Source organism: Hippoglossus stenolepis, chromosome 1 (assembly GCF_022539355.2).
Source record: "Hippoglossus stenolepis isolate QCI-W04-F060 chromosome 1, HSTE1.2, whole genome shotgun sequence".
Lineage (NCBI taxonomy): Eukaryota > Metazoa > Chordata > Actinopteri > Pleuronectiformes > Pleuronectidae > Hippoglossus > Hippoglossus stenolepis.
The window spans coordinates 27671275-27684948 of record NC_061483.1 but is presented as its reverse complement, the minus strand read 5'-3'; the positions used below and the strand labels follow the sequence as shown (position 1 = coordinate 27684948).

Below are 13674 nucleotides of genomic sequence, written 5' to 3'. Positions count from 1 at the left end.
GTGGGAGATCTATAAATTTCATATCAACACAACCTTATTACATCAGCACTTGTTTAGCTGTGATAATCTCGAACAGCTGGGGTATTATCTGTCTCTCTTCCATGATGCGGTGCCTTTTCTATTTCACCCCTCTTTTTTCTGAAGTCTTTATTGGAAAAACACATAAGAGGTATTATGGTACTTACTATAGATTCAGATTACCTCCTCATCCACTGTTGACGTGGTGAAGAAAACAGTGTGTAGTGTTTGTTTGATAAAACACAACCTTATAAGGATCTTTCCCCTATTTTATACAATAATATGTCAAGCAGCTCTTATGGGAAGGTGTAATATACTGTATGTGTGAATACAAGAATTTGTGACCACTTTCAAACATTCAAATCTACAGTATAAAAGATAAATGCTTTGTTCATTGTTAGAATCGGTTTATTGCCACATGTTGAATTTGCTGGGTTAAGATTTGGATTAACTGACATTTTCTCTGTCTCTTTTAAAAGAATTTGATTATTTTCTTTCTTTCTGAGTTAGATGAGAAGATAACACTCTCATGGCTCTATGGTAAATATGAAGGTTCTGCCCCATGAATGAGACAGACTATATATAAAGATGCAGGCCATGACAACTTCCCCTAAACGTGAAACCAGATCATCCCTGGTGGCTGTCAGCAGTATAGGTCGTAAACCCCACCTCTTCCATTTTAGTGGAGGGGGCATAGACCAAAGAAAAAAGTCAAAGGACACATATTGTACTTTTTCTCAAAGATGTTTTGTATCATTTTAGGTAGTTCTTATTACACTGATGTTTGTCCAAGTGCTAGTTTTTACACAAAGTTTGGTTATATGGTATTTGATGCAGGAATAATAAAAGTCTGGTAGACCTTTGAGTCATGATAGACCTTTGAACGAAGTTAGGTTCACTCTTTCCCCCATAGATGCATGTATGTGTAATTTGTATATTGCACATAAATACATATATTTTCTATGTATAAATTAGTATATACATGACATATGTGTCAAATATATAACTTTATAATTAGGGTATATGGGCTTAACATATATATCAATGTATATTACATACCTGGCAAATACTTTTACTTCATAGGCTTATTTCATTTATGGAAGTTCAATGTGCATATGAGGACAGGAAACAAGAACACTGTGTAGCCTATTACATTGTAAGATACTAATGACATGTACCATATTGAATAAATAATATATGAGTGGACCAGTAAGAAACATGTAGCTATATAATGCGCATGCACGCTCTCGTGCAACAACACCACTCACAAGTGAATTCAACCGCTGTCTGATTCCGTTTCAGGAGACGTCCTGCACACTGGGCTGGATGCATTGTTTAGTACAGATGTTGTCATGATACATGCAGTAAAGAGCAGCCGGCTTCCTCTGGTCCTGCTGAAAATGACACTCATAGGAGCAGCGATGTCTTGTGCTCGTTCACTGTGGATGAGCGGATCCTCTGAGATGCTCGTGGCCGCGCCCACGCAGCGAATGTGAGGCGCACTGAAGACCTCCCGCGTGGACAGTGAAGTGAGAGTGAGTGAAGACCATAGACTGTCTGAGGACTGGAGACTGTTCGGAGCAGACTCTGACAGACCTGAGACAGTCAGGATGAGGACAGCAGCAGGGGCATGGAGCCACAGCGGACCCTGATACTTCTGTAGAGAGGATCTCACTTTGTTATATCTGGGATCTGCACCACTACACGCACACACATGTAAGTCTGCAGGATTTATTGTATCAAACAAATTGATGTGCAAATAGAGAATAGACAGCACAGTAGACAATCAGATAGTAAAGTATAAGCCAATGTATATTTTCCAATGGCTTTATTTGTGTGTTTCAAGTGTCGTTTGTGTGTGTGTGTGTGTGTGTGTGTGTGTGTGTGTGTGTGTGTGTGCGCGCGCGTGTGTTTGTCAGTCACATTTTGGTGGGTTGTCTTCCTTATGGGGACAAAAATCAAGTCCCCATAAGTAAATTACAATTAGAAAGGTTTATTGTCATTGCATAAAATAGTACAATGATATTTGCTGTGCAGCACCTAAAAACGATACACACACACACACACACACACACACACACACACACACACACACTCTGTCCACTTTCATAATTCATAAATAAATAATAGGTTTGTCCTGAGATATTATGATGATGCAGAGGTGGTGGTCGAACTGGGGAGTGTTTATTAGAGTTCAGTTCAGTGATGGCTCGTGGGAAAAAGCTGTTGTCATTAAATCATTGATTGTTAAGGTGAAGACATGTTTTAAAGTTTGGTTTAGGTTAAGATTAGGATTAGGTTAAGGTTAAGCTTTAGGTTCAGGTTTAGGTTCGGGTTAGGCACGTAGTAACTGTGTGTGTGTGTGTGTCTGTGTGTCTGTGTGTGTGTGTGTGTGTGTGTGTGTGTGTGTGTGTGTTTGTTTGTTTGTGTAGTGAATCTTTAATCGTGAATGTCAATGGTCTCATTAGCTCATCCTTGAATCTAAATAATTCACGATGACATCACGGGCTGCTTATTTCAACTTACCATTAGCTGCAAGTCTCAACCTGATTTCTGATTTATAATAAAGAAAAACATATCATACAAAGTATAGAAGCCATTATAGGTTGTTTTTATTGCAATTTGAATTACTTAATTAACTTGACAGGTTGTCAGGTGTTGGCACACACACACACACACACACATCCGTAGACACACACAAAGTTATGTTTGTGCAGTTTGTTAGAGGCAGTAATATCATCTGTCCACCTCAGTGAGCATCACAGATGCTACACGGCACGCTGCTCTCTTTCTGTCTACTATATTGCTCACTGAACACATTTTTTTGTCTTATGCAAATCTATGCATATGAATCTTTTACACCGACTTCATACATAAGGCTCATGTCTTTATTTTGCTTTATCCCCCTTTGGCGCTGCCAGCCTCCCTGCAGCTGAACTCAATGCTGACTCCTTGGTGAGGGTCAGAAAATGAACGCCTCCTCCTGCTGGGATCCTGAGGTCACCATGTACAAGCAGAGCGACAGATTTGACCTCAATGCCAGCTGTGACTGGACATCAGTGGACGCAGCGCTGCGGCTGCCTACCTTTTCTACAGCGGCCAAAGTCAGAGTGATCATTACCTTCATCCTGTGTGGCGTTTCCACTTTCTGCAATTCAGCTGTGCTGTGGGCAGCCAATGGCCACAAACGCAAATCCCACGTCAGGGTGTTGATAATCAACCTGACTGCAGCCGATCTCTTGGTTACCTTCATTGTGATGCCTGTGGATGCCGTGTGGAACATCACCGTGCAGTGGTTGGCTGGCGACCTGGCCTGCAGATTCTTGATGTTCCTCAAACTGCAGGCCATGTACTCCTGTGCCTTTGTCACAGTGGTGATTAGTCTGGACAGACAATATGCCATCCTCAAACCTCTGTCCATTAGCATGGCCCGCAAAAGAAACAGGGTCATGTTGACAGTGGCATGGACTATGAGCACCTTATTCTCAATCCCTCAGGTATGAAACACTGGTTTGACATGACAGGCTATTACAAATGGTTTGGTTCAGTTAATCAAAGACTTGCGACTTGGAATAAAATGAGTCAGAGAGATGTGCTGGGTTGTAAGATGTTTTCCTGTTACAGTGAATAGGCTACAGGCCTTTATACCTGGCAATAGAAGACTGGATCTACATATATTATCTCATTCTCATAGAAATATTAAACGGTATAAAAACTGCACGTGCTTGAGGAAATAATGATCTGGTTTTACTTTAGCTTGAATTAGAATCTTAAACATGTTTCACAATTATCTGTTTACATCTCTTTGCATTTGCATAAAATGTGAAAAATCCATGAAGCTTTGATGCAGGCAAACCTGCAGCGTGATCTCAGAGCCCACAGAGTCTCAGTGGGAGGGATTAGTGGCTCTATCACTGAGTAACACCAGGATGGGAATCCCTAATCCTGTCAGTGCACTGTACATGCCTCTCTGGAACCATTAAGATATTTGGCTGCATAGCAAGAAACACTGTTGATCATGTTGTGAGGGAAAAGCAGAAATGTGGTAAAGCAGGCCAAACTGAAATTTGATGCTGAACCTTTAATGACAGTTAAACAGTTTTAAATACCCATTATTATAAAAAAAAATGTAAACTACAATTCATACAATATCGACACATAGCAAATGTATTGAGATAAGTGCTGAAATGACAAGGTGATTAATCATTTAGTCAATCAAAAAATGTATATATATATATATGTCACTGTGACAAAATGATTTATCAATTTAGTTGATTTAAAGCATATATGTATGCAATAATTATAATTGACCAAAACTTGGTCAAGAGATAGAGAAAGATCATCTTAACCCAAGGTGAAAATAACAGAGTCAGCACTAACTGACTTCGCTTGTTGATCTTTTCATCCACATCACAGCACATACCCAGTTTACAGTGATATTAGTGGCGACCGAATAAAACAGCGAGCCCTTAATTTCAGACAGTTAATGTCCTATAGCAAGTGTGACAGCTGCCACTGGCAGATTTTGAGCAAATTTCTACCTAATCAATCTAACATAAGTTTGTTAAAAAGGAAACAAACACATTAGAAATAAACAGCAGTCTCCGGTCTGAAAGCCCTGTGTTTTAACAAACCACCCATTCTCTCCAACCTGCTCCTAATGTTGATTCAGTTCTACAGGCTCTAGTCACCTGAATTCCTAATTGCAATAAATGCCACCAGAGGTCACCCAGCAATACAACCTAACTATGGGTCAAAATAAGCTCCTGGCAATTTATGGGGTCCTGTTTTAATGAGGAGAGTCTCTGCATAGCTAAAGCTGCATGTGTTAGACAATGAGACCTGCATCCTCATTGGCTGGTGATTCATGTAAAAGAGGAATTAAGAAAAATGGTTGTCTTTACATACCCCTAGTTCTGGTACTCTGTGGGCTACTAAATATGATAAGGAAAAAACAGACAGATTTATTTTTACAAGGTACAGGCCACACGTCAGACTTACTCAAAACACTTAGATATGTGCTTTTCTTTCACATTTTCAAACAATATATACTTTTTAAATCTTAGCATAATATTCTTTCATTGTGGGGACTAAGCATGTGTTTTGGCAAACACCGTCTCCGGTAATGCGTTTGGCTGTGTTTAATGAAGTATAACCAAAACGGATTACAGAACAGGACAGAACTGCTAACATTAGCCTCACCTCTGAGCATCCAGGGCCTGCTTCCTGACAGGAAATACTGCATTATAGAATTTTTTTAATTTTTTATTATTTGTTTAACTTAAACTGTAACCGAACAAAATTATACAGTATGAGGTCACAAGCGTCAAAGTCAAATGATTGAAATAGCTGTCAACCACCTCCACTCCTTTAGTCTCTGATATGTTACATAATGGACATGTCAGTAACCGGCTTTGGAATTAAATGACGTGAACTGAATACTGGGCTATTTGGTCAAACCAAAGTTATAGGACATAGTATGTGAATCTTTCTATCTCACCACTGCTAATGGTGAGACCTACTGTCAGTAGAAAATGTTTCCTAATATCATTTGATTTCTAAATCCACAGATGTTCATTTTCCACAATGTGACCATCACATATCCAGCCAACTTTACTCAGTGCACCACGAGGGGCAGCTTCGTCACTCACTGGCAGGAAACTGCCTACAACATGTTCACCTTCTGCTGCCTCTTCCTGCTGCCACTGGTCATAATGATCATCTGCTACACAAGGATCTTCATCCAGATCTCCAAGAGGATGACGAAAAAGAGCTGTAAGTTCTCTGCTGGGGCTTCTGTCGCCCAAAATATAAGCTGTTTTCAAACACGGACACTAGAACATTTTCTGATAATTGGTTCTGGACTTTTTTAGTTTCTCATATGAAGAACACAGTAAGAGATATTCCTAGTCAGACATTTTCACAACAGGCCTGAGTAGAGCATGCAGGAGGCAGGAACATCATGTGCTGCGGATATCGCATGTTTTTGTTTACAGCACATTGACACATACGTCTGACCTTATCACCAAAAGCTCTCGGATCTTGTTTTCTTTCCAAGTTGTGATCTTTGCAAGCATCTCACTACTGTGAGCTTTCCAGACATTAATGTGGGAGCTGGCTAGAAAAGTTGTGGAAAATATCCAGACCTCAGTTCATGTCTGAAAGCAGATATTGACAAGTTGATCAGAAATATATATAAATTTGATTCACTCACTTAAAACAAAAGATACTATTCAGTGGTTACATTGCATGCTTACATCTTAGTGTTCCACTAATGCCTGACTCTTTTTTTCTACCTTAGTGTCCTCCAATGAGCCACATCTACGCTGTTCAAAGAACAACATCCCCAAAGCGCGAATGAGAACTCTGAAAATGAGCATCGTCATCGTGATCTGCTTCATCGTCTGCTGGACGCCGTACTACCTACTGGGTCTGTGGTACTGGTTCTTCCCAGATGACCTGAAGGGGAAAGTCTCTGACTCCCTCACCCACATCCTGTTCATCTTTGGCCTTTTCAACGCCTGCCTGGACCCCATCATATACGGTCTGTTCACCATACGCTTCCGCAAGGGGCTGAGACGCAGCCACCACAATGCCGCGGCGATGTCAGACAAGGAAACTACCACAGTGATAACAGATGCTCTGAACTGTACTGCTGTCACTTTGCTGTGTAAAAGAGGGATGATCACTGGTCAGGTCAGTAAGTGTGAACAGGCTGATGCAAAATCCACTGACTCCAGTTGTCTGACTGTGTTCAGTCAAGGAAAGGGAGGACAATCGGGCCACTTCAGATCTGAGAGCACGATGTGATGAAGAGAAAAAACAGAACCCTGAACTATACATAATATACTGGTTGTCTCTTTACTGGATATATTCATTATATATTCATTTATATATACATTCACTTCAACACCTAACATGCATGAGTAAGTCTGAAAACATAATGTAACGTTCACTGTGTAGAGTAATGTCTTCATGTGTCTTTGTTGGGAGGCACCTGAGGCTACCCATCTTATTTTAAGATTATACTGTATAAGAGCTTTTTGTCTGGAGCTCTTTAATGGTTTGTGTGTTGCGTAACTTGTTCACTATATACAATGTAGATTCCCTGTTACACAACAGTGATTTTACACACTGCATACTGGTCTTTTTGATGGTCTCAAATGACTGTTGAGGTTACAGAGGTTGTGATCAAACCTGATTAATAATCCATCCCCTTGTTTTAATCTCATTCCAAATTTTAATACACATTAATTTTACTGACAGACCTGAGATGTGACATACACTATGTAACTACAGTCAGGATTTGTTTTAGCTGACGATATTGAGGTGAGCTTGTATTAATGATGGTGGGCAGAGGATAGCGAACGGGTGTAGTCGTCTATCTAGCTATTATTCTACAATAACAGCATCTCTCATCTATTGAAGTGTCGCAATATGCCACAACAGAGGGACAGCAAGCCTGCCTGCATGGTACCAGGACCCATTTATGCTAATTTTAAACATGAAACAAACCCTCAGCCTCCATCCAAATGCACTTATGCTTATTAAAGTTGGACATTTCATTTTTCACATCTAGACCATATTGGACCTCATCTTTTAAAGAACAAACATGTTTGGATCTTCTCTCTGCATTAGAAAGATTTGATTCATCACATCAAAATATCTCAGAGCAAAATAATTTTATTTCAACATTTCAGGCCTGTTTGTTTTATTTTCATTTTCAAGTAAATCTATTTAGTGGTTTATTTCTGTGAGTAACTGATGGTTGAATGTTGTCTCTGTATAAACTGAAAATATATTTTCTCAGGACGTGTCATTCTGTTTTGGACAGGAAACTTTATGATAACTGTCACTGTACAGCACAGAGTACTGTACATTTAGTTAGTATCTTCTGGTATAAATAAAGTTGTTAAAAAAAAAGCGGAGTTGCATTTTCTCCCCACAGTGGTTCTCCTTTCCTAACTCCTTGTGTCTTCTCCTTCACATCTTTCCTTGACCTTGTGACATATTCATTGGGGTCAAGGAATAGTGATTAGGAAAGGATATTATTTGGACTTCATGATTTCAGTGTGTGTGTGAAATGAGGGTTAACAGTCAACAGCAGTCTCATGAAGAATGGAGAACAGTATCCCGTCAAATATGTCACACATGGTGCACAGCAGACGCTGTGGTAATGTTAAAACTTGGTTGGTAGCTCATGTAAATCCTTATTGGTATTGATTTAAACAGCTGAAATGTTGTAATTGTGGAAAGTAAAAAGAGAACAATTAAATAACAGAATGAAAAATGACAGGTCTTGGATGGAAGCTATGCAAATGAGTACAAATGATAAAAATGCAGGAAAAACGGAAGAAAGAGAAAAGTCTGTATGTCTTTTTGTATCCATCAAGAAGGCATCAACAGGCATGCTAATGGGTAAAACATGGTACACTAACCACAGGCCATGGTGAAGACTCTGGCAGACATGAGGAAAATAACTATGTCAGATGTGTTAACAGAGGTTGACCATGGCCAGATAGAGGAAAGGTGAGAGAATAACATTGTTTTTTAAAAGAAGAGTATTGAAGAGTAATTTTTCCTATGTACATGTTTTGATTTTATATGAAAAGGTAATGGTGTTTTTTATTAATGTGAGAAGGACGAGTTCTTCTTGTGAATCAGAAATTAAATGAAGAGATGGGCACCTCCTTCATAATTTCTGAAATGACATACAAAGACAAACGGTTCACTTCCCTAATCAATAGGTTAGAAATGATTTTCACAAATCAAAATTAATAGATGGGATAAAAAAAGATTGATGTTTCTACCAGAACGTTATCTGGGAATTTAGATAATTGAGTGAAAAGTAGCATTTTGTTTTGTATTTAATATATATTTTATTTTCCGAGTGTCCATTACATGATCTGAGGTGCGATGTTGCACTTGTGAATGGAGCAACTGGTTCATGCTCATCACCTTTCACTAAATTACTAGAAACACTCCTTATGTGTATTGGATTCAGCTTGAAGTGTAATGATTATGTGTTGTTTAATTTTGTAAAAGTGATGTAAAGTTTCATATTCTTTTGTTACTCTTAAAGATCCCAAAAATTATTTATGCTTCTAGCATCACATAGTATAAACTGCCTCAACTACATATCATGAAATTCTGTTAAATGAGCCCAGGATCCCAGTCACACTTGGGATACAATGCTGTGACCGTGCAAGAGACTGGGCCATAAATCAAAGCATGTTTTGCACAAGATAATCCCCCAACGCCACAAAAGTGGCGAGTATGATAATGAAAGTTTGCAGTTATGTTCAGACAAGAAAAGAAAATAGAATTGATATAAGTTTTCCTCATGCCACTATTTTTTTTATCGCACCTTTTTTGTACCTGTTTATGCTATTTCTTCTTGTTGTTTTCATTTTTTTTATCTATACTATGCACCTTAAGGATTGCTGTTAAATTTCATTATACGCTGTGCAATGACAATAAAAGGATTCTATTCTATTTAATATTACTATAAAGTAACATGTCTAAGCAGACTTTCACACCTACCTTGTTCAGTCTGGACTTTCAGACTTTTCAGTTTAGACTGACTTACAATAACAGGTGTTAAAGCTTCCTCAGAGAGACCAGCAGACCAAAATGTACTCCAACCAAAAGAGTTGTGCAAATATGTTTGGATACTTCAGACTTTTGGGCAAATTGCATCAGTAGAGCAAACATTAAAGGGACCATATTTTACACCTTTCTGGGATTTACTTTGAGGTATTGGTTCCCCTAAGATGATATATCAGTGGTTTAAAGTAAAAAAAACTGCTGCAATGTGTATTTCCATGTCCTCTCTCCTGCCTCTCTCTGGAGCTGCAGACAGAACAGGCTGTTTTCTCCTGCCTCTTGAGCCCCTCCTCTGATTGGCTGACTGCACTTTGAGTGACACGCGACCAGGCCTATCACCGGTCTCATTCTGGCGCATTGACTCTCTCTGGTTGTAAACACAGCTGAAAGTCACGTTGGTATGTTTGGATACCGCTATAGAAGAACAGCCACATATTTACAGTCGGTTACAACAGGATGTTTCTGAATGGTAAGTTACACCGTCATCATGTTTGTTCAAGTTTTAGCAGGACAGTCGGCCAAGGTAGGAGTAACGTCCCGAGTTACAGTACGGAGTTTCACAATGGACGTTACTCCGTACTGAGCACAGCCACACGGCACATCAGAAGAAATAAAGTGTAACCGCTGGTCTCGATACAAAATTATTTAGTGGGTTCCCTAAATTGTACGGCTGAGGCTAAAGGTAAATCCTAAATTGCAATGTGAAACCAAAACTAACCAGATCAAATATAAACAATGTATCAAAGACATGAACCTTGATTGGGACTTTCAGGTGAGAAAACACCCTTAATAATGGTCCACTTAGCTGATTGTTGTGTTTTTGTAAGTGGAGAATCAACCAGTATCACCCATCTGTACTATCTTAACATAGAACGACTGCTTCCCGATGAATGAAACAGATTGTCCCTAAAAAAGAATCCTGGATAGAGCTTAAATAACAATGACCTGACTTTGTCTTCTGTGCGGTTCCAGCCATGACCTTACCCTAAGTCTCCAGTGAGTACATTAGAAAAGGGCAGTGAATCTCTCTGTCTCTCTGCTTCCTGGGGACGCCAACAGTGACCTTTTGTGTTCTGCCTCACCTCTGGGACTCACTGACTCAGCTCTGATCTAAGTGAATATCAAAGAACATGAACTGACCCACAGACATCAGTTAAATCCTTTCAGCCTTTATATTTATATCTTGTTAGTAAAACAGTTCACATTGTATCAGCCGGGGAAGGTGTGAGCAGCAGTGCATATTGTAATAGACCACATGGCCACACAGGAAGCTGAGCCAAAAGGCAAAATGTGTAATTTGATTGGACAATCTTTATTCCGCCCCCTCCCTTTCTTGTAGCCTGTAGCCATGAGTGCAGTGACTGAATCAAGAGTGACTGCAGATCTAAACAGTCAAAACAATGTGTCTCTGGAGATTTATGAGGAGCCCACAAATCCAAGAAAGCCAAAGCTGTTATATTCTAGTCGATTTCACACATTAACTGTGGATGGGTCTGAACATGTTCTTGAGTTTGCCTTTCACATTTGAAAAACGCAGAAGGAGAGTCAGACATGTTTCCAAACAGGAAAATGTCTGGAATATTATCGCAAGGGGTGGTGCCTGGGTAAAGCATGCAGAAGGCACTAAAAGCTCTCGAATCTTTCTGGCTTTCTAAGTTGACATCTACATCTGCGTGTGCAAGTATGGCACCTTTTTCTGTCGACCATCATCATATTTGTATTCTTTTGTTAACTCATGTTAGAATTGTCATCAACCACTTGCTCTCTATTAATTTTCCAGACATTTTACTGCTCTATTATTATTATTATTATTATTATTATTATTATAATACATGGGCTGACTCAGACACCATCGGGAGCAACTGACTTGGACATTTGCATTCTCACATACTGCCCCTCTGGAACATTTTAGGAAGATGTCCAGGGTTTAGTGCATGAAGGCGTCTTCAGTGAGGTTATCAAATGAGAGAAAGTAAGAGAAGGGAAGAGAGAGAGCACATGGTTACTCTTTTCATCTTTGGCATCTGGTGGTAGCTAATTACCTTATTCACTGAGGTAAGACTAGCAGGATATGAATGTAAGATAGCTTTTTCAAAAAGACAAAGGATGAAGGCAACAGGTGAAGCTGTAGCAGCAGATGAGTCAGGACTGAATCTCAAGTGCGACTAAATTATTTTCATTGGTCGCCGTCCTAAGAGATCCGATCACAAGTGGCCAGTGTTAAAGGGATAATTCACCCAAAAATGAAAATTGACTCATTATCTGCTCACCACTATGTCGATGGAGGGCTGGGTGAAGTGTTTGAGTCCACAAAACACTTTTGGAGTTTCAGGGGTAAATATCTTTGCAGCCAAATCCATATCCTAATCTGGATCTGCATCGTTTCAAGTCGAATTTGAATGCTGGTGCTTCCGGACACTTGGATAACACCACAGGAGCAGTGTGGAGGCATTTTCTGTTTTTTTTCTGTTGTTATTTTACCTTTGAAGAATTGGTCACCATTTACTTCAATTCTATTAGATCATCATTACCTCTATGCCTTTTTAAACCAATTGTATTTTGCAGTATTTTGTTGTGGCTCCACCTTTGCCACTGTCAGATGTTATTGTCTTTACTGGGTGGGATTTCCTGTTCTGACTGGCTTCTTTGTTGCACAGGTTGAGATGGATGATGCAGGTCACTGTCTGTCTCAGAGGGGGCTTATAAGCTCACAACGTTTTATCACTGTTGTCATTTTGCAACCAGTCCCACTGAATCCTCTGGAGAGCCTGAAACCCAGTCTCCAGAACAGTTCGGAGCAGCACATCTGGTCAAGGCTGATGATGCTTCTCTGGTCTGAGTAACCAAACGACTGACTGGCCTTTGGCTTAATGAAAAAATTAAATATTATACAAAGTCATAATCACCTACATAACAGCGTACATTATGCTGTATATGTTGAAATTGTTGGTTACCTGCCAGCTTCCACATCATTGATACTGGAGCTGTTTTCAGTCTAATCCTATTTTCAGCCAGGACCGGCCAGGACTGAAAGATGCTGGGTGTTTGATGACTGTTTACTGTTGCAGTACAGTTATTGCTTACATTGTGTTGGACTGAGCCCACATCATTGTATCATCTCTTCTCGGCTGGAGAATGCCAGCTCATTCACTGCTCACTGATCCTTCCTTGGCCTGTCCACTCCTATTACATCTCCTCTGGTGAAATAAGGGCACACTGTCTGATGAGCGCATAATCACACAGACCTCCCCTCATCATACGTATCAGTCGTTTGCATGGGCCACTCACGCAACACATGCAAATACCTGCAGTGTGCTTAAGGACAGCTGCTGAAGCCAAGATGTGCATGTTTTGTCTTTGCTTCACTGCAGCTGCCTATTCAGAGATCAACGTCAAACTCAGAGATGTAACCAAGATGCACTGAAAATGTACAGCATATATACAATATGAAATGTATGCCACAGGCTCTGTATGTATAATCCAACCAGTGCTTTTCTTACAGTGTCATCACTATGAATCAACCAGATGTTATGTTCAGACCCTGTTAGCTTTTGGTGAAATCACCACATCTCCACTTCACTTTTCTCACCTCATGTCAGTCAGGTCAGATGATGTCTCTGACTGAGATATTAGTCTTTATATATTTATTTACCTGCAGTAGCTTAGCTTTTGTGAGCCTCGATGCATTTCAGGGCCAGCACATTTCATATTGAGCCAGTGATGATGCTGGAGGGTATGTTTTGCTGCAAGGACACAAACTTGTCTGTCACTACAATAGGACATAAGTACGTGTAACACAGTACAACAACGACTTCTGCTCACTCTGCCTGGCATCTTGTGCATGTTTTGTAAATTGCATTTATCACTGACTGCACACTGGTGGACCGTTTTTTTTTTGCAGTAACAGGAGTTCTGTGAAGCTGTGTCTTCTGCATCAGGGGAGCAGAGGAACGTTTCATTTCCCACCAAGTTATTACTGTGATACTGCATTTTTCATATGTTCCTGCGGTTCCATCTTTGGCACGAAACATCACCTTAAATTGCTTTTTC

General features: G+C 39.9%; 1 protein-coding gene across 1 annotated transcript; it reads left to right on the top strand.

Moving 5' to 3' along the window:
- The first annotated feature begins 1508 nt into the window (after positions 1-1508).
- On the top strand, positions 1509-7686 carry LOC118109386 (putative gonadotropin-releasing hormone II receptor). The gene is made up of 4 exons (XM_035156475.2): positions 1509-1734; positions 2940-3515; positions 5589-5793; positions 6320-7686. The coding sequence occupies exons 2-4, from the start codon at positions 2988-2990 to the stop codon at positions 6826-6828; spliced, it is 1242 nt and encodes a 413-aa protein (XP_035012366.1). The 5' UTR covers positions 1509-1734; positions 2940-2987; the 3' UTR covers positions 6829-7686.
- The last annotated feature ends 5988 nt before the right edge of the window (positions 7687-13674 follow it).

Bases quoted from the DNA above. Each gene is read 5' to 3' on its own strand.
- LOC118109386 (XM_035156475.2), top strand. From the start codon at position 2,988: ATGAACGCCTCCTCCTGCTGGGATCCTGAGGTCACCATGTACAAGCAG. The intron at 3,516-5,588 runs GTATGAAACACT...CTAAATCCACAG, and splicing joins CCTTATTCTCAATCCCTCAG to ATGTTCATTTTCCACAATGT. The intron at 5,794-6,319 runs GTAAGTTCTCTG...TTTCTACCTTAG, and splicing joins GAGGATGACGAAAAAGAGCT to TGTCCTCCAATGAGCCACAT.